General features: G+C 38.9%; 1 protein-coding gene across 1 annotated transcript in view; it reads left to right on the top strand.

Annotated features, from left to right (window-relative positions):
- Positions 1–7,765: 7,765 nt before the first annotated feature.
- Positions 7,766–22,032, top strand: part of abr (ABR activator of RhoGEF and GTPase) — a 173,743-nt gene continuing 159,476 nt past the window's right edge. The window contains exon 1 of the mRNA XM_038288436.1: positions 7,766–8,552. Coding sequence (XP_038144364.1) covers positions 7,766–8,552 — 787 coding nt within the window. The remainder of the gene's footprint in view (positions 8,553–22,032) is intronic.

Genomic DNA, 22,032 nt, shown 5'->3' on the forward strand with positions numbered 1-22,032 from the left:
TTGGACTCCAGCAGGTCAACATATGAATGGCTCAAAGAAGTGCTTTGTTTTTGTTTTATTGTGTTTTTATATATATATATATATATATATATATATATATATATATATATATATATATATATATATATATTAATTTATTTTTTTCCAGGGGGGAAATTCAAGTCAATACTAAAATCCTATGGAAATGTATCAGCATGATCTCAAACAAGCTGTTAATATGAGCTAAATCCTTCAGTGTGTCTGTGTTAAAACAACTCCATGAAGTAGAGTGGGCCGAAATGCCTTCACAGCCATAAAATAGTCACTAGTAATCACATGAGAACAGTTGTTGCCTCCAGGAGTCACAAAACCAGTTCTAAATTTTTTTTAACACATGGCCAGATGAGATTGCAATCATTTTTCTCTAATTTTGACTCATTATGTCAATACAAGCAACTCATCCTTTTGTTTATTTTGTAAGTTCTGTCATGATAACCAAAAACATTTAGCTATGACAATAACCTTGGAGAGATAGGAAATCCCAGAGGAAAGGAAAATCTGAAATGAGATCTCCAAATGTTTCATGTGCTTATCCTAGAAAACTTTAAGACTCCAAAATGAAACTAAGGTTTAATTCTCTTGTGTCTCTGTTCTCTGTACTAAAGCTCGATTTAGGCTTCTTTCAAACTGTAGAAAAGCTCTCAGAAAGCCCAATCTTAGAGTTTCTCAACTTTTCTGTCTCTTTGTGAACTGACTTACAGAAATCAGAGACCTCTCTTTGAAGGCGGTCTACTCTTATCACAGCTTCATATCCTTTTTTGAAAAGTATTAAACACAGCATTCCTAGAATGTAATCCACATTCAAAATGTTATTCAACTGAAGTACAGATAAATAATTAGATGTTACTTTAAAACAAATGTCAGTAGGTAAAACACCTGGTCGAGATGGTTTCACTTCCAATTTTCAGAAATTTTTTCTGGGAAGATTTAACTGAATTATTAAAGAATGAATTGAAAAAAAAAATTTTATGCCAACAATGAATCAAAGAGTATTTCCCAAACCAGGAAAAGACAAAAGATATATTGAAAGCCATCGTCTGATTATTGCTTGCTTATTAAACATTTTTTAAAAATTTTAAACTCACTTTAAAAAAAAGGTAAAAAAAAAAAAAAAAAAAAAAAAAAAAAAAAACATTTCTTTGGGGAGTGGCGGCCTAGTGGTTAGGGCATTGCGCCTGGAACCCAGAGCTTCTGAGTTCAAGCCCCACTCCCACAGCCTGCCACTCTGGATGTCTGAGCAAAGAACCTTAACCCCATACTGCTCCGTGGGCACCACACAATGGCAGCCCACTGCTCCCCAAGGGGATGGGTTAAATGCAGGGACTACATTTCGTTGCTCTGTACTTGTGACAGTTTAATGACAATAAAATGCTGGAAAGAAAATAAAATGTTTATAAAAGTGGTTATTTTACTGTCTAAGGCTATTAATAGTTCAGTCTCCTCTCTGAAGGAACAACCACAGCTTCAAGAACAGCGGGGAATCAAATGGAGTTGCCTTTGCTCTCCTTTATTATTTATTTTTGGCTTTTAGAATTGGCTGTTTTTCTTAACAATAGCCAAGATATTGAGCCATTAAATGTATTTGGTTATCCTCTGATAAAACTAAGCTCACTGATGACACCACTATTTTTCTGAAAGATGGAAACAGATCCCTTTAGTTTTTCTAGAGCCTCTGGATTATAGAAACATTTGTGAAAATGTGAGATAATGTCAATACATGACTATCACTAAAGCACCTTATATGGGATTCTAGAGAAAGAAGAAATAACATATTTAGGTGTGACTATATGCAGGATTATAAGGTAAAATAAGATTTGAATATTTTGCCTCTCATAAAGAAAAATAAATCCATTCTCAATCCCTGACTAGAAAGACATATTTCTATTTTCGAGTGGAGGCACTCTCTCAAATTAACTTACCCATCTTTTTTCTTTCGCTTTCACTCGGTTTTGCAACAGTGGCGTTGGATGCAGGAGTTTGTCCTGCAAACAGAGGGTTGTGGGTTCAAGCACTGACTTTCAGTGTTGTTGTGCCCTTGGGCAAGTGACCTAAACTGAAGAGATCTGATGGTGTTCAGAGGGCCCGGTGGCTCCTGTGGAGCTTCGCTTCGGTCAGCGAGCTCCAGGGCAGCCGTGGCTACAACGTGGCTTACCATGATGATGAGTATGAATGAGTTTGAATGTGTAAATTCAAGTTTTGCAGGAGTTCTGTACTGTAATGTTAGCATCTCACCTTATTTCTCCTAGTGCATGATAGAATAAACACATAAGAGGTATTTTTGATAAAATAGAACTAAAATGAGGCCTAGATGAGAAACTCAAATATGTCTCATTCACTATAGAAGAACAACTTTTGAGCTGTATAATTTTCTTCTGGGTTCTCTTGTTTTCAGAACTAAACTGTATTTCAGATTTCCAAAGAATACAAAGAGAACAAAAGAGAGTAAAGAACGTGTTTTTGATTTAGTATGCATAGCATCTGGCTCAAGCCAAAATATGTCCAATATGAGCAAAAACTATAATTATGACATGGCTGAAGTCATTATCACTAAACATGTCAGGAATCCAGAAAAGCTGGAAGAGAGGGGAGCCGAGGGGCGTGGTATTGAAACAACTGGGTAAAGCTGCTGCATGAAAAACATTTAGTTTGCACCTTGTTGCTGGATTGTACACGTACCAAGGCTTACATGCAGGCCTCCATGTTGGTTTTTGATTAATTGATATGGGCTCTAAATGAGACTCTTCTGCCCACGCTTTAGTCGGCTCATCTTCATCGTGCTTTTGGTGTGTAAACCACCCTGAGCAAGCTTTTTTTTTCACTTCTGCTTTACTGGCTGTTGTTTATTTGGACAGTGCTGAACACTTGTTGATGTCTTATAGTTTCTGCTAACTGGCATGAAAGTAGAGATGTAGCTGCATGACAGTCTTGACCTGTTCATCACTTTAATCCAGTCAGAACTCAGATGACCACAACTATACCTAATCAATAGATATGGAGTGGAGAAAGATCTTTAAGTTCTGGGCAGGAGTCCAATTGTGCACTTTGGTTCCACCTCTGTTTCCTCCCCTCCTCACTGCTTCCCATTGCATCTGTTTTACTGGAAGAATTCTGCAGGGCAGCTTACCAGATTGTTTCTGGATGCAGCTGCTGGGATCAGCTAAGATGATACAGACTGAGTTTAGCTGGACTCCATTCTGCATTCTAGAAATTATATTTATTTGTATGAAATGTTTACTTGCAATGAAAAATGCACACGGTAAGGGGAGATTTATCTCACTGCTTGATTCATAAAATTTTACAAAAGTTTACATTTACATTGTTAATTATAAACATCAGCGCAGACAGGAGAATGAGGAAGTAATCTTCTGCCGCTCTGACATGCACCTGTTGTGGTTAAATGCATGTTCAAACCCCACTGGGGTCTTGTAGTGGGAGCAGTTATGCTTCTCCTCCGATTTCAGCAAGCAGCCTGATAAAACTTCTCTTTCTTGAAGTCAAACTGCTAAAACCACCAGCTGGACGGAAGAACAGTTATGTAAGAGTGTGTTTGTGCCTTCCTTCTATATTTCTGCTCTGCAAAAAGAACAGTTGGCAGCACATTGTTGGAAATGCTGGGGTTGTTTTGGCAATAAGATGCAAATAAATTCCTGCTTTTATGTCTGTCATAGCAGGATGCATATATATAAATCTGAAAAATCCAGAACCGCTACTAACTATTAAGCAGAAATTCATTAGTAGAGTGTGAATAACCCTCCAAAAAAATAATAATAATGATAATAATAAAAATGTTTTTTGTGTTTTGTTTTTTTTATAAATATATGTCTGAATGAGGTCTTAGAATGATATATCCTTTCTTACTACAGTATTATAAAGGAGTATTCAGGATCCTCTAGCGGAGAGCAGAATTTACAGAATAATCTTTAATTCTGCTTCATTTTGTCAGAGAGGTTCTAATAAACTGATTTCTTCAATCTGTGGCTCTTGCATTATTATTACATGTGAGGTTTATTGCAGGACGTCCAAAGTGGCCTCGGATCGTTTTGTGCTGCAATTAAAGGACAGTGGACCTTTGTCTCACCAGCGAAGCTGTTAATGTAGATGGAAATCACCTTATTTTTTGTAGTCTCTTTTATTTGCATTTGAACCCAGAAATAATATTGACTGGATATTTCTCTTTTAAAAAGAGAAATATCTCAATTACTGCACAACATCGGAGACTGTAGGAACCATTTATTTATCTAACATACACCTCTCGTTTAATTACCCTGGAATGGAACAAATTTTTCATTAATATTTATTTTAAGAAATTACGTGTTACAACAGTCCCATCTCTGAAACAGTTGCAACATGTCATAAATCCATTCAGTTACAAAAATCAACATCGGTTTTTTGTTTCAATTGACGTATTATCCTAAGATTTTCAATTGTTCGTAGAACTTCTATAACGAGAATGCTCAGAGTTGGAGATTCGTTGTTAATTAAGTTGTTCAAACAATGCAAAATCTCAGAATAATATAGTATTAAAACAAAAAAACAAATGCTGATTTTGTGAAAGGGATCATCAGACATCCCAACCTAACCTGTAAACTAAATAAGAATCAGTCTATCTCTGTGGTAATTAATTCATACAAGCAGACAGAAAACATGGAAAACACATGAAAAATTTGCTTTGACACTTTTAAAAACATGTTTTGTTTTTTTTCTCCAATACATCTAGCAGGTTATCTCAAATGTCCTTTCTGTCCCGCTGGTTATGGTGAGGGTCCAAATGGGCATGTGTGGTATTAATGTGATCAATATAGCATGTGTCTGATTGGAGAAAAATAGTCATTTCAATCCTCCCTTGTTACAACTGTCTCCAGTCTCATTACAGTTTTATTTTTTTTTTATATCTAAAATGAATTCAACAACCCTTTGGTAGAGAATATTTGCAAACTTAGTTGTGTGTATAATGTGAAAAAAAAAAAGCATAATAATATATATTTTTTAAACCCACAACAACTTTTGACTTGATTACTTGGCTATTGGACCACTGGGTTAGGCTTTTGGAAATCTGGCCCAACTTTTATGAGAAAAATCATTAATTTAACATTAAGTCTAACAACATATATTAAGGTTTTTTGGGAAATATTATTTTGAAACCATTGGGATTTTGTTTGACAAACAAATACACAAACAGCACACTGCACACAAAAAATGAACGGCACACTTTGAAAACACATCAGATCTCAATGGGGAAAACAATCATAATGTTTATTTATACTGATATGTACTGGGTGATGTGTTAGGAACCAAAGGATGCCACATCATTTGATGGAAATGAAAATTATCAACCTACAGAGGGATGAATTCAAAGACACCCCAAAAATTACAGTGAAAAAATGATGCGGCAGGCTAGTCCATTTTGCTGAAATTTCATTTCATAGCAACTCAAAATGGTATTCAGTCATGTGTATGGCCCCAAAGTGCATGTATGCCTGCTTGACGACGTCGGGGCATGCTCCTAATGGACGACGGATGGCGTCCTGGGCGATATCCTCCCCGATCTGGACCAGGGCATTACTGAGCTCCTGGACAGTCTGAGGTGCAACCTGGCGGCCATCACTGACCCACCACCAAACCGGTCATGGTGAACAATGTTACAGGCAGCATAATGTTCTCCACGGCTTCTCCAGACCCTTTCACGCCTGTCACATGTGCTCAGGGTGAACCTGCTCTCATCTGTGAAAAGCACAGGGAGCCAGTGGCGGACTTGCCAATTCCGGTGTTCTGTGTTAAATGCCAATCGAGCTCCACGGTGCCGGGCAGTGAGCACAGGGCCCACTAGAGGACGTCGGGCCCTCAGGTCACCCTCGTGAAGTCTGTTTCTGATTGTTTGGTCAGAGACATTCACACCAGTGGCCTGCTGGAGGTCATTTTGTAGGGTTCTGGCAGTGCTCCTCCTACTCCTCCTTGTACAAAGGTGCAGATACCGGTCCTGCTGATGGGTTGTAGACCTTCTACAGTCCTGTCCAGCTCTCCTGGAATCTTCTCCATGATCTTGAGATTGTGCTGGGAGACACAGCAAACCTTCTGGCAATAGCACGTACTGATGTGGCATCCTGGAGGAGTTGGACTGCCTGTGCAACCTCTGTAGGGTCCAGGTAGCGCCTCATGCTAACAGTAGTGACAGTGACCCAAATGCAAAACTGGTGAAAAAGAGTCAGTAAAGATGAGAAGGGGAAAAAAATGTCAGTGGCCTCCACCTGTAAAACCATTCCTGTTTTGATGGCCGTCTCGTTGTTGCTCCTCTAGTGCACCTGTTGTTGATTTCATTAACACCAAAGCAGCTGAAACTGATTAACAACCCCCTCTGCTACTTATCTGACCAAATCAATATCCCAGAGGTTTAAATGACTTGATGCTATACTCTGATTACGTGTTCCTATAATTTTTTTTTTTTGAGTAGTTTACAATAGTGCATTTAATATTGGCCTGCCCCTGGTTAAAATAAATAAAAATAAATAATTAAATAATAATAATAATCAAATAACCAGGTAAATTAAATAATCTTGAAAGTGTTAGATGTTTTATCACCTTACTATTCTCAAAAAATGGGGTTATCTTATTTTATGAAATTTATTTATATATTTTTGCAAAGTATAGATAGATATTGCAGCTCACTGAAAATGTGCATCTTAACTTTACATTAATTTCAGACACTGTCTAGGAGATTAGTTGGGAAAATAATAGGGGCGACTGTCACCCAACCCTGGCCCCTTAGTGCAACCCTTGGTAAAAAAAGAAAAAAGAAGAAGAATTGGGACATACTATTACCCCTACTACCACTAGTAGTCATAAAATGATAATCATAACCTGCAGATACCTGATACATTTAGTACAGCAATATATATCAAAAACACATTATAACAGGAACAAGATGAGCAGCAGTATTCTGTAAAAAAGTCACAAGTTACAAGGCCTTGAAAATAAAGGATTGGCCTTTTCCGGTGGCTTCTTTACCTTTGGAAACAGACCTTTATGAAAGGACCAGACCGTTAAACATTGACTACTCTCATGTTGCATTTGGATAAAGTCGGATTTTATTTAAAGCGCACGCTTCATGTTATTAAAAAAAGCTTAGAACATTGCATTTTTAATGAATATGATATGCAATAAAGTTATTCGGCATTTTAAACATAACATACATAGCAAAAAATATATGTGTAACCAAAAGCCATAAAACCAAACTAGAAGTGTAGAAGTAACATGACTAACAAAGAAAGGAGAGAAATTTTAGAAAATAAAAATAAAAAGAAGTACAGCAAATACAGCATATTTTCAGCAAATATTTATTAGATGTTATTAGATTTAATTGTTTATTAGAGCTTGGAGCGTAAAAAAAAAAATCGAAAAACAATGAAAACTGAAATTTTCCCAGAAGTACTTGAAGGCACCATGGGTCGATACAGGAAGTCTCAAACTTTTTTAACACAGTGGCGAACTTGTTAAACCGCATCTGTGAGCGCTCGCGTCCTCTGCCTGCCTGCCTGCTGTCTGTGGAGGGATGAAGACTGTCTGAAAAGTGTTAGCCTACTGTCAGCAGTGAATATTTGTGTGTCTTAAAAAAAAAAAAAAAGAAAGGTTGCCAAGAGGAAGGTGGGTGTATACGACAGATTTACCGCTCAGTGACGGTGAAGACAGTCAGCTCCAGCTTTCTCTCCCTAACGGTCGCCTGAACATCACAATGTGGGAGCAGGAGGAATTCGCTAAACACTGGAGGAATGAGTTCCCCGACGCCGAGGTCCCTCGAATGGACCTGAGCTCCGTGGAGGACATCGAGTCGGAGCTGGAATCATGCAAAGCCAACCTGAAGAAGCTCCAGAAGGCTCTGGCGGAGGAGAAATTCAAGGTGATATACCTGCAGACCACCGTGGCCCAGCAGAAGAGAAACGACCCGCAGAGGTTCGTGGGCAAAGATGAAAACTTCAACGCAGAGACGTTTGTCGTTCCCAAGATAGGGAATGTTAAAAAGCCACCGCGGCGGGAAGATGAAGGCGGCGGAGAGAGGACCAAGGTGTCCGACTCCGGAGGCATGAGGCTTAGCGGGGCGGCCGACACACCCAGCCCTTACAGCCGAGAGCGGAGCAGGTTCATCGGCAGGACAGGTAAGTACGTCCCCATCCCGGTGCCGCCGCAGAAACCCCGGGGGGGAAACAAGGCCGCTAACGACAACGACGAGGAGGACAGTGACCGAGAATACGAGGATGTGGAGCTCAACGACAATTTCGTCAGGAATAACTTGTTGACGCCGAAAAGCGGAGGCAAGGACGGCCAGCGGACCCCCACCATCTGCAGGGACAATCTGCGGCCGTTCCGCCAGAGCAGGGACTTTGACTCCGGGGATGATGGCCGGCTGTCCCCGTCCTTCCCCCATGTCCACCACCGGGCATCCAGGGGCTCAGGCCGCAGCACACCTGACCGGAGGAGCGATGGCTACCTGAGCTCCGACCATGATGACTCCTCCTCTGCAGGTAATGTGCAATGCCTTCCTACAGAATCAATACTACCACTGATCATTCTGTCCGTGCGCAACTTGAAATATAACAATGAATAAAAATACCTTCTTAATGTTAAAGAAAATAATTTAGAAAGGGAAGGATATAAAAAAAAATAATGCTTATTGATTTATTAATCATATATAATGATATTACAATTATTGTACTAATTATGATTTATTGTCCCTATAAATAATAAAAAAATCAATTTAAATGTACGTATCAAACAATAAAATTTGATGTAATTAAAAGAAAAATGAATTGATTTTATATTATTTATTGGGCTGCTCAATGGAACAGTGGGTAGCACTGCTGCCTTGCTGCAAGAAGGTTCTTGGTTCGATTCTCAGCCCGGGGTCTTTCTGTATTGAGAACTTTCGCCTTGGCATCTTTATATAATTTGTCTGAGGCATCATGCAAGTGGTTGTACTTACGAACCTCCTCGATTAACCTGTTGTCATTGTTCTCCATTGTAGTAGTTCCTCGGTTTTTAAAAATATCGCACACCGGCACCAAATCGAGAAGGACGACCACACAGAAGGCCGCAAAGGCATACCAAGGACCATTCACACCTGCTATTTGTCTGCGCACTTCCGCTTGAGGTCTGCACGGGTTTGCAACCGTCCGACGTGTAGTCAGGATTATCTTGAGGTGCGTAACGACTAGGGGTGTGCAAAATAATCGTCATGATGATGCATCGTGATTCTAATTTTCATGATCTACTGCATCGATTCTTGACGCCAAGTATCGATTATTAATTTAAAAAAATGAGTAAATAAAATTGCATGAATGGTTGGCGAACATCAGCCAAAAACAAGTGTAATATAACTTCCAGTCCAGTAGATGTCGCTGCGGATGTGTTAATGCACACTGCCTTGTGTCACAAGCATTTCTACTGCGCCGAGTCATTCAAAAACAAAACATGGAGGAGAAAATATTGCCATGCATCGCAATAATTCAAGTATCGTGATGCATCGCGATAGAATCGCATCGTGGCCTGTGAATCGTGATTCGAATCGAATCGTGACTTCTTTGGCAATACCCACCCCTAGTAACGACAGTTGCAGGACCTCTGTGTTGGCGGTGTGGTCGTGCACAGAGACAGATTTGACGGTTGCAGAGGCTATGCGTCAGAAGTATAAATTGGCCTTTAAGGGCAGATTAGACTTCTACCTTCGCACACATCAAATGTCGCTTGGGTCAGGTCGCAAACCAGTTTCGCTGGTATGCTATGGTCTGAAATTTCTAGGGATGCACAGCAGTTTCCCTCCAAAGCGCAAGGGGGCGCCTATTTTAGAACTCGGAAGAACTTTGGTTGTATGGCCATGAGAACTTTCTCCTTGGCATCTTTATATAATACGGGAGACAGCCTGTAGACAGCTGGAGATAGGCCCCAGCACCCCTTATAACCCCGGTTGGGATAAGCGTGACGAAAAATGGATGTATGGATTATATTATATTTATAGATAAATAGTTTCATTAAAGAGTAAATTAATCCAATGTATTTTATGAGCATCTCTGATATTTTGCTTTATTTTTGGGGTCACAGGAAATGTTTGGGAGCCCCTGCTATAATGCATCTAGGTGCACCCAAATGTCTTAGTAAGACACGATTAAAAGGATTCTTCTTGCGTGTAACTGAATCTCACCATTGGTCCAGTTGTTCTGTAAAGGACACAATGGTTTCTCAGAAAACATTATTCAAGCATCAAAATACATGTGAGGTCGTTGTGGTGTAACATGAATACTTTTACAAGGCACTGGGCTATTATTTTCTGCTGTTACTGTTTTCTAAGGGAATCATATTCCCAGGCTTCAGGCACACAGGCCTAGATCTCATTTTAGACAAAAAAGTCAGCTGATAGATTCATTTGTTTCTGGTGTTGGCTTTTTTTTTTTTGGCCATGAATAGTCTGCTTCCTCTTTTTAAATAGATATGATGATGATTCTGTAAAGCAAAATGGTTTGCCTCAAAGTGGGAAGTTTATCTGGGATACTTTAGCAGATGATTTAGTTTTACCTTACATTAGGCTAGCCTCCAACCTGATTTAAATAAGTTGTTTATTTTATTAGCCTGTAGGCTTTAGGGGCTGTGTAAGGCATTCAAAAGCAGATTTTATTTTAAGGGAAAAAAAAAACGCTTTTCTTTTGATATGTATTAAATGGTGGCTCATGGTGCATTATTGTATGACTCAAAGGCTTTTAGCTTCCTGGTGGGTAGTCAGGTGTGTGCTGTTTGATGTGACATCCTGTCAGTGCAGCAGTAGATTAAACATCACACAAGCTGCCACGTACAACGCCAGTGTGACTGCAGCTGCAAACGGTCTGAGATGCTGCAAGCTGCTCAGTACTCTGAAACCACTCCAAGGCTGTCAGACATTGTGCATTCATGGTAGATTGACCAGAAAACACCCATACAGTATGCTAATGCTGACTGAGAAAACACCATGTGCTTTAACGTGTAGGGAGAAACTAATAGCAGCAAGTTGATGCTTCATTCAGACCAAATCTGGTGTTTTATTTGCCACTAAGTAAAATGCTCTTTATGGATTGGTAAAGAAAGAACACCTCAGATCTTTCCTGAAAGCATTATTGTGGTGGCTGCATCATCCTGTGGGTATGCTGCTGTTCTTTAACATGCTAAAACTTGGATTATACTAAGCGCTTTGAACAGGGTGCAATGTTGCATCAATCCAGACTGATGCCCGACCGTAGCGCCTAGTGGTGCATCTATGTTTTTTTGTAACCGGACGATGCACTCTTTGCTCCATTCAGAATGGAGCATATGCAATTATTTTACACACAAATAAATCTGTACTTCAAAAGCCCTTTGCTTCCTTATGGTGCATGCACACTGAATACGTTTTTGGCGTCAAAGCTTCTGATTTACTTGGAAAGTCTATGGGGGACAGCGTCAAGAGGTCCAGCAGCGTGTTCGAGCAGCGGGAGTGTTCTGGCGTTCTGGAGTTTAGAAAATTTAACTTTTGCTGCTGGACGCCTCAGCGTCAGCCAATAAGAAAAACTGATCCAGGAGTTTTTCGGGGGAGATCATGCCGTTATCGTTTTTGCAGAGCTGCATATGAATGATAAATAAATATCAAGGGATTAAACTCCAAAACTTTAAAAAAGAGCCGGAAGAATGGATTGTCATGTAAGCTACAAGGAAAAGAGAGCGAGCTCTGATCATTAATACTCCATTAACATTTGTTTTTTTTAAGAACTATTGCAAAACTGTTTAAATACCCAAATTGACAAGTAATGTTACCTGCCGATGGAACAATCTTATTTTTATTAACTTCCAGCTGCTGGTAACAGCAGCAGGAAATCCCCCAAAAGCTGCCCGCAACAGAGAGCTTTCAGAGCGTAAACCTAGCACTGCTGTCCTGCGGTATGTTGGAGGTCTGACGCTCCGAAGATGAACTACATCTTTTAGTGGGATCATAATGCTACTGAACTGACTGCACAGATGGTGTTTTAAGGTGGACTTTCTTGCTTGGAAACTTGTGAAAACTATTTTTCCATCTCCTAAAAGTAAAAAAGCCAAGCTGATCTTTAGCTTGAAGCTGCAGAACTGAGCAGATAAACGACTAGAGCGCCGAGCAGCCAGAGCATCGGAGCTTCAATTCAACTTCACCAGCATTTGATCCAGCATCCAAATTTTGTTTTTTTTTTAGGGTTTTTGATGCCCAAAATGGGATCGGTGCGAACACACCATTAACGAAGCATTGATAACGACGCTTGGTGCTTAAAATCTGAATAACACTCAAAAAGATGGCTGAGGAAATAAAAACAGCTGCAAGTAGCTTTGGACCGTTACTCTATGTGTGAAAGAAGAAAAACTTAACATTGATGAAGAGGATGAATTGTTTGTAGGTAATTCTACTTTCTTTCCGGTTAGAAAATGAAAAAGGTTTTGATTATTTCTGTAGTTAATATTAAATTTTTGCTCTCTAAGCCAGCACCAACACTCGAAAGCTTGAGCAATGTTCTCCCTTGTTTTATTACTTTTTTGTTTTGAGTATCTGAGAAATGTATCACTGAAAGAGAAGCCATTTCTCAGCTCTATCATGGAGCTACTAGGACCTGGCAATGCCTGGGCTTCATGTCATGTGACTTCAAACTACGATTCCTACTGGTCCAAATGTGTCAACATGTTGCATCATGACCAGAATTAAATATTCATGTACTTTGGACCTGTAAACATTTATAAAAAAATATATTCATATGCTCTACATTTTTTTTCAATTAATTATTAATTAATTCAATCGGCACTTATAAGTTTGAGAAAAAAAATAATTTTGAAGAAAAAGTTATAACTCAGCCTTAAAGTTGCAGTAGGAGATATTGCATTAACGGTTCCAGCAAGCTATATTTTTGAACATACACAACCATGCCTCTCCCTTTAGACCACCCCCTCGAAACCACACCTTCAAAAGACATAAACATGCATGCTGTCTGCAGCTGATCTTGGAACTGGCATGGAGACAGGCAGCACTGATGATGCAGAGCACTATGACCACTCCTTTGAAACAGTTTATTAACGGCTAAATTAACTTCAAATACCAAAATCTGCTGGAAAAACATGTTGGCTTTTATTATCCAGGTGCCTGCAGTTTGGATTACGGACATAAAAAAAAAAAAAGTCTTCCAGCCACGCGGCAAACCGCGAGGAGGCGACCAGGCCAAAGGCTGCTGTTGAATGGGATTCCTATAGTGAAAGAGCTCCGCCGGTGTATAGGGGTCTGAGCGGCTCCGACAGAAACAATATTTGAAGGCAGGATGGTAATGTGGATGAACTGACTGCATTGATTATGTTTTCAGGTGGACTTTCTCATTTCAAAATAGATTCAAACTACTTTTTACCCACTGATCACAGCAAATATAGGTGCCATTGTTACAGGCAAAGAAAGGATAGGTGCACATCAGACCCGCTTTTTCCACCGCGCAGCCAGAGCAGCAGAGATCCTTCAGCCCCGTGTCAGAACTAAACTTGTACAAGCATCAAAAATGAAGCAGCACACGCTGCTCTTGCTGCTTTAGGTGTGAATAGGGTGACCAGACATCCTCTTTTTCCCGGACATGTACTACTTTTCATACCTAACAAAAAAAAAAAAAAAAGTTCAGGAGGAATTTCAAAATTGTCCGGGATTTTGGCGTGTCAGGAACCAATCGTGTACAACGGACCGTCTTTTGTAATTGGTTGGGGTTATTCATTGATTTCTCACTTTAACGGGGACCATTTATTTTAGTTTCACTTCCAGACCCTCTATTTCACTGCTTGTTAAGCTGCTATGGGGAGATCTTTAAGCCCCATGGTAAAAAATGCGTCAGAAAATATCTCCTACTGCACCTTTATGGGAGGATGGATGGATGGAGGTAAATACTAGACGATTTACTTTAGATTGGGGAGGAGATGCAGCTTCCAATAAAAAAACAAACATTCAGAGCTACAGTAGTACGGTTAAGACCTTTGCATGTTTATGTGTTAGAACGGTCTAGTCAAAGTCCAGACCTATATATCTGAATTGAAGAATTTCTGTTAATTGTTGAACTCTAGTAATTAATGCTAAGCTGATTTGTAATTCAGTCTTTGTTTGCTATATGTACAGAGCTGTTGGAGACGTAGCATTGGAATCTAAAGGTGGTTCCACTGAGTGTGATCACATCTGTGCTGAACACAAATGTACATGACACTTCTCTAACTTTATTTCTAAATGGAGAAACAGAAATAGTTTCATAAATATGTGCTTTTTTGAGTACATCTGTCTGTGCTTGTAATGAGACAAGATTAAGAAGCTAAAGTCTATGAATACTTCTGAATATGTGATTTCAATCATGATATTGTGATGCTTATATATTGCAGATTGTTTATTACCAATTAGTGTGGGTGGATGCTACCTCTCCTCTAGATGAGGAATAGATCCCTCTGTCTGTATGTAGGCTGAGACCCGTTGCACCCCTGGGCCACTGAACAGGCCCTCTGTCTGTCACCCTGTTGCCTCTGATCCGATTAAAATCTGCAAATGCAAAGTGCATCTTCCTGCAGATAAGCTTTTCTGTGTGCATGCTCAGATCTAAATATAAACTGCTAACGGGCATCAAAATCATTCTCTTCTCACCAGTAAACGCTTCTTTTTCTGCTATGTGTAGCTGTGCTTCTCCTGAGCTTAAAATATTCGTTTACTGCACAGTGGAAGTCGAGAAAGGAGAGACTCAGACCGCAGGATTCAGACAAATCTTGCTCCACAGATCTGAGACTTCCTCAGAAAGTGTGGCAATAATAACCGAGATTGTCTGCGATCTCATGAGTCGAAATTAAGTGACTGACAGTAACAGACAAGAGAATAGATTGAGAAAGGCATTCTGAACATCTTCTGTAATTCAAGAGCTTTTTTATTCTCATCATTAGATGATTTTTGTCTACTTATCTTCTTTTAAAATAAAAAAAAGTGTTTTTGGTTTTACTGATGCATTTAATTCATTTTGCAGTAAATTTGATGTAGCGGGTAGTGAAATTTTAAGCTGCACTTTATGAAACCAGAAACGCTGCTGTGAAAGCATTTTAGCAACTCTTGCGAAAGATGGGAACCTGCGTGCCGCAAATTATTATTTTTTTTTTTTAAACGCTCCCTGTAATGAAGGTCAGGCTGTGTGCACAGCAGGTGGGAAACAAAGTGTCTGTGTGGGTGAGGTTCTGGCCTTGCTTCTTAGTCATAAAACTATCCACAACAAAGAAAGGAAAGCATTGCAGAGATTTCCAATCACAGTTAATCACTCTTTGTATTTTCGTTACTGATTGTGGGATTGTGTTTTACCGTAAACGTTTTAGGGAAAGTAAGGAAAAGCAATTAGTGTTTGTCCCTTAATCTGCCCCATCATTGTTATTCCACAGGATGCTGATGCTTTGCTCCAGTGGGCAGAATAATCAGTGGAAAGAGTCTAGCTTTGACCATAAACAATAGAGGGTGTGTGGGACAGAAAGCCAGAAATTCCTCCCGTTATGCCGACAGGTCAACTTTGTGATTCCAAATAAGAGCTGTCTGGTTCCAGCTTTCTTGTCCGCCCCCCTGAATAAGGGGCAGAAACCAGAAGCCTTTCCCATGCAGATCATGCAACAAAGCTTTTGAGTAAGAGGAGATCAGCCATAAGGTCATGTGAGTCTGAGTCAGGTCCTTTAGCCTCTGTGTTGTTCCTGATTTGTTTCTGATTCATAAAACTGTTGTCTTTACCTTAAATCCAGTTTTTGCCCGACTGGTTCATAGCTTATTTATTAAAGCGGATGTAAAGTGAATACTCCTCTTCCAAGTTTGAATTTTAGTACAGTCCAGCAACGCTGAGTTTGAAGTTTTTCATCTTTATTCTAATATGTACTTATTTCATATTGCGGACAAGGGTAATAAACTATATCTAGCAAAATTGGACTTTTGTTGTCAGTAAAATAAGATTTTTCACAGTAAAACAGATTTGCTTGGTGACCGACATTTGCCTTCTAAAGTCACTCTGGTTGTGCTGACAAGGCTGTTTCCTGCTCCCTTTACCTATCACACAGTCTGTTCAGCTTCTGAGCCTTACCCACAGCTCCTCACTGTACACATGCAGAGACTTCTGACATTCTTAGGGTCTAGCTGCGCTTTAGGAAATGCATTTTCACACCTCACATCCTGCAACCTTCCTTGCAGAAGTATTTTTACCTCGTAAACTTTACACTCGTTGTCACATATCAAAAAGGGTCAGTCCATTTTATTTGACAAACTGACACTTAGGAGGTCATTATGTACATGTTAATAAGTACCTAAAATTTTTTTTTTTTTTTAGATGCTATAAATCTGTAAAGGTGTCTGTGGCAAGTGGTCATAAAAGGGAGGGATATTACAGTACAATTCTCCGGCAATTTGCACCTGCCTCCCATGTCAAGCTTTTAGCCAATGGCAGCAGCAGCAGTAGTTGCTGTGACATATTCTTGTGTACTTATTTACTTACCCTTTATGTGTGGTATATACTTCAATCCATTTTGTGTCACTCTTATCAGAAGCGGGGATAAACGAGGGGTGCTGGTTGAGTGGGATTCTGGTGCCTATCTCCAGCTGTCTACGGGCGAGAGGCGGGGTACACCCCGGATAGGTCACCAGTCCATCGCAGGGCAACACGGAGACAAACAAGACAACCATTCACACCCACACTTACACCTAAGGAGAATTTAGAGAAGTCAAATAACCTAACAGTCATGTTTTAAGACAGTGGGAGGAAGCAGGAGTACCCGAGGGAGAACCCATGCATACACAGGAAGAATATGCAAACTCCATGCAGAAAGACGTGTTGGAAGTTGGGAAACAAACCAGAACCTTCTTGCTGCAAGGCAGCTAGGGGTGTGAAAAAAAAAAATAATTTTGGCAATATATCATGATTTTGATAATATCGATTTTTGAGTTCCTAGTATTGTTGTTTTTTTTTTGTTTTTTTTTAAATCAAAAACATTTTTACCTAAAACGGAGGGAAAATTGGCTACCTCTGCACCGCCACTCTGGCAGATGGCGTTGTGGAGCCCTTTTCATGTGTGGTGCAGAGCTATATCTGTAGTTGAGGCTGTCAAAGTGAAGGATGTGGACTGACTCAAACCCCAAACACCATGGAAACTAAAATAACTGAATGATCAATATCATCTGATGAACATATACCGAGGTTGCTTTTTTATCTATACATTCAGTTTTAATAGCAGGAAAAATATGGCATTATATGGGGATATTGCAATATTGTGATATTGTATCGTGACCCAAGTATCATGACACGTATCATATCGCAACTCCATGGCAATAATCCCCCTAAAGGCAGCAGTGCTAGCTCAGGTGTATTCTTCATCCACAATAACTACAACAATGATTTTGTGGTACATCTCTGATGGATGCATGTTGAGCATGCATGATTCCAGGCTCTCAAATACCAGCTGGTAAAAAACACTTTTCATCACTGTCGCCAAGTTTTACAGCATTAGTATTCAACCTTTCAGCTTCAGCCACTGGGTTGTCCTGGAGGGGAAATAATGGAGACAAGATTATGACAGTCGGATTCCTCTGCTGCTTCTTGATTTGTTTCACAACTGGTGGAGAAAACTGATGAATCAAACTCTTGCCAAATCTGCTCGGGAGGAACATGCAAACATCTTTTCCATCCTCAAAGGCACAAATTGCGTCCTTTTACTCAGTATTCCAGCTAAAATCTGCACAGCCAAGTTTGTTTAGCTTCAGCCTTCTGCTTCTGGTTGAAGTCAATCACCTAACCACATTTGCTTGGTTTGAAACATTTCTGCATTGAGGCTATTGCACCAATTGGCATCTGTCAAGATGTATTTGCAGGCGTTTGTGAATTCACAAATCTCACGACTATTCATCTTGCTTGCAAGGTGACCCCAGTCAGACTGGATGCATGAAATCTGCAAGCATCATTTTAAAGTGCTGCTCCAGATTTCCCTGTTTTTATACAGGACTGGACATTGACTGGACCATTCAAACACAAGACTCAACTTTCATCTAAAGCTTTTTGTTACTTTCCTCCAAGTCGGTCTGTTACATAAAATCCTGATTAAATATGAAAGTTTGCGGTCGTAGTGTTACAAAATGTGGAAAAGTCTATGTGATTTAAACACTTTTGCAGTGCACTGTATATCGACTTGAATAAGGAAGAGGTAAAATAACAATTCTCTAGGGAAAAAACAAAGCAAAATAAGTTCTGGGAATGAGGTCAAATGAATGGAAAGATAACAGGGATGCTTTGTTGTAATTAATATTATTTGCTGAATCATTGTAATTTTAGACTTAAATTATTTGGTCAGTAGGTATAAATATACCATTAAAGAACAACATAATGAGAATGTGGGAGAAAAAAACAAAAAAAAAACAAAACTATTACTTATGTTTTTTATAGTTAAAAAGTTGTTGGAGAGATTTCATACCTAACCAACAAATCACTTATATGAATCAAGCTTTATACCAGAGAATGGCTAAGGTAGATTGATTTTAGATAGATTGTATTACAGAATCAAAGTCAAAATTACTTAAAACATTACGTAAAAAATTTAAAAAAAGAAGAAAAGTACACTTAATAAGGCTCAGAAACCTTTATTTCAACCCTCAAGGTGATCTAATGCTAGTGCTATCTCTGCTAAAAATATGTTTTCTGTTGGCAAAATCCCCAACTGTTGTCATCTTTGAGTCCGGCCCTGATTTGGAAACACTTATTGAAATCCTGAACCCGAATGCTATCTCACTGGACATTCAAATTCAGCAGATTATCATGTGTTGGAAAGGATGATTATCGGGCGTGCAGGTGGCGCAGTGGTTAGTGATCACAACCCATGTACGGAGGCCTTGGACCTCGATGCAGCCGACCGGGGTTTGAATCCGGCTTGTGGTCCTTTGCCACATGTCTCTCCCCCTTTCCTGTCAGCCTGCTGACTGAAAAAACGAGCCACTGGTGCCGCAAAAAAAAGAATGGTTATCTTAATTGACCACAATATGTTGTTTTGTTTTGCTGTATGAGCCGTTTATCTTCTACTTTTATGTTAACAAGTTTAAACAACTAATTAGGAATATCATAATATAACAGGACCCAATGGTGGACCCTTAATCGCTTTATTGATGGAACAAGTTGGTTCTTGATTCTGTGCAGCAGTACACAAGCTTTAGATTTAATTTTTATTTTTTCAGTTTCAGTTTCAATTTCATTTTTTTTTTTTTATAAATGCTAACTTAACATAGAAGCACAATAAAGCCATCATTAGTGTAAAGCCAAAGAGATCTTTATCTCTCCAAAACGAGCTGAAACTTGTTGAGAAGAGATTTGACACGCAACAACCACAGCCCTCTTACTCTGAAGAAATGACTGGCTCCTGTATGAAGGCGAAGCCCATAGGACCGTCAGTAACGCCCCTCACAGGAAGGAGTGTCATAAATGAATCCACAGTCAGGGTTTGTACTGTTACTGTGTTGATTTTGACCAGCTGTATATTTGGATATGGAGCTTGAAAAATAGGAATTTCTTTCCTGTTTTGGTAAAGAATTAGATATTCTATCACAATCCTTTTATCTAAAAAGGGTTTAGTGATCTTAAATCATGAATAAATGATTGCAAATTCACTTTAGTAGAGACAGTTCCCTGTTATTCCAAAGGACTATAGAGCTACTGCTGTGATTTTATACTTCTCCGCCACAGATGTAAAAGGATATAAATGCTTTCCAGAGGAAGCTGAAGGCTGTGAATGTTTTCCTGAGAGTGGGGGAGGAGACAGGAGACACCTTCATGTTTCCCTCTGGGTTGGCTGTTTCTTTGCTCAGAAAAGCAGGGCTTGTCCTGACCCGTCCCGAATTACATGTGGAGCGAGGGAACTGCACTGTTTGGATTAAATAAATGCTCAAATCCTCAGCTTGGTTTGGTTATTGATGGTTCATTATTAAACAATAAGCTCTGACTTTTTATTGGTTTTATTTAACCTGATCTGTGGAATAAAGTCGTCTTTTATAGCAGAGTGAGAGCTTTACTGTGTGGCAGACAGATTACGGTAGTTGGAAGGGGGAAAAAAAAACAACAATCCAGCCAGGACAGTTTGGCTCACTGAAGTCATTAGACTGCTGATGAGATCATGTGTGTCTATGTTAGCTGCTCTTTTCACTGCAGCACAAACACATCAATGGAAACAGATTACATTTATAGTTGAATAGCAACCTCAAGCTTTAGTAATTAATTTATGGATTAAATTGACCCAACATACTAGATACAGATATGTTTACAAGTCCAATTCAAGTCTCTAATGGCTGAAATAAAAATTTTCTCTTAAATGTCATTTCATCTGGGTCACTTTTAACCCTCCATGGCTGTAGGTCAGGAATTCAAACACGTACTGTTTGTCCTTAGATTAATACATGAACTTATTAATTTGAACACTGGTCATGTTCATGTACAGTGATCATTGTCTCAAAGTTTTTAATATTAGCAGTTGTTTAATACCTAGCAGTTGATAACTGAACATGTAATTTATCATCCATAATTCTGATTAAGTTAGCTTTTTGCTATTTTTTTTTAATTGTTCAAATGTGGGCAAAGACAAGGATTAGCACTTGTTAATGTTAGAATTCTAGATTAACAAAGTGTTTGTTGTGTTTGCTATGATTAGGTTGACTCCTTTTTAGCTGTTAATAAAGTTTATTGGCCTTTTTTGATGATTGTATCTGATTTAACCACATGTACGCATCATACTGCATTGCTGCTGTTTGAGGATGTTTTTATTTAGTGTCTAAAAGCATGAAATGGATAAAAATGCATCACTATAACTAGAAGGGGTTAGAGCTACAACTGTGAGCAAATCCCATTATCTTTCTGACTAAAGTGGTGTTCTCTCAGGTATGACATATGATTCAGATCTGCTCTGAATTCAAAGGGAAATGTAATACAGTGGAAGTACATTCATACATCTATTTCTTTTGAAAACTGGGCTGGTGGAAGAGAATGAAGATCATATTTTCTGGCATTTATTGCAAAAAGGACAAAGAGTAGAAAAAAAGAATAAATCTGTGTTTTCGGCTTTAATTTGATCACCTTGTACTTTCAGAACACCATAAAACTCTGCTTTTAGAAATGAACCTTCCCTAGGTGAAATCTAAGGCTTTAATAACCAATTGGATTAATCGGGATTAATCAATTATTGAAATAATCGTCAACTAATATACTGACTGAATAATGGTTAGCTGGAGTGTAGAGACTAAAACATGCTTTAGCTGACAGTTATACCAAACTCGTACAAAAAAATATATAAACATTTTGCATTTAAGATAAAAAAAACAAAAACGTTCTCATCTGTCTATATGCTCTATCCAGAGCTCCTCAACGAGAAAAGATTTAGTTTCACCTGGTTTAATTTCACAAAAAATCTTCTTTAAGGAACCTTTTTTTCTTTCCGATTATTAATGGATTAACCAAAGAAATAATCAACAGATTAATCGATTTGCAAAATAGTTGTTCGTTGCAGCCCTTGTTTGATTTGTGATCAAGGAGTTCAGTCAAGGCTTAAAACTTTATTGGAAGCATACAGTGCAAAACAATTGATTAGCAAAATTCACACGATCTAAGCAAAAACCTTTTTAAATGTGCGAACTTAATTAGAAAAATTCATTATCCAAAATATTTACTTTAAAAAGTACAGTAAAAGGTATAATTGAACAAAATTCTATTTGTTTAATGCAAGACTTTCAGCGTATTACGGCTTTAGCTGAAACCCAATCTAGAATCACTTAGTTTCTCCACGTAGTTGTAATTGTGGAAAATGTTGAACTGTATTTATTTCTTTTAGCAATACGCTATAAAAGCAGCTGATTTAACTTACTCAGTGAGCCTAAGTTAAATGTCCCATTTGACTGGAGAAGGAAATATATTGAATGGATATTCAAAACAAATGTACCAGTGATAATAG

This window comes from Cyprinodon tularosa, unplaced genomic scaffold, assembly GCF_016077235.1.
Source record: "Cyprinodon tularosa strain WSP-4 unplaced genomic scaffold, ASM1607723v1 ctg256, whole genome shotgun sequence".
In the NCBI taxonomy this organism is placed as follows: domain Eukaryota; kingdom Metazoa; phylum Chordata; class Actinopteri; order Cyprinodontiformes; family Cyprinodontidae; genus Cyprinodon; species Cyprinodon tularosa.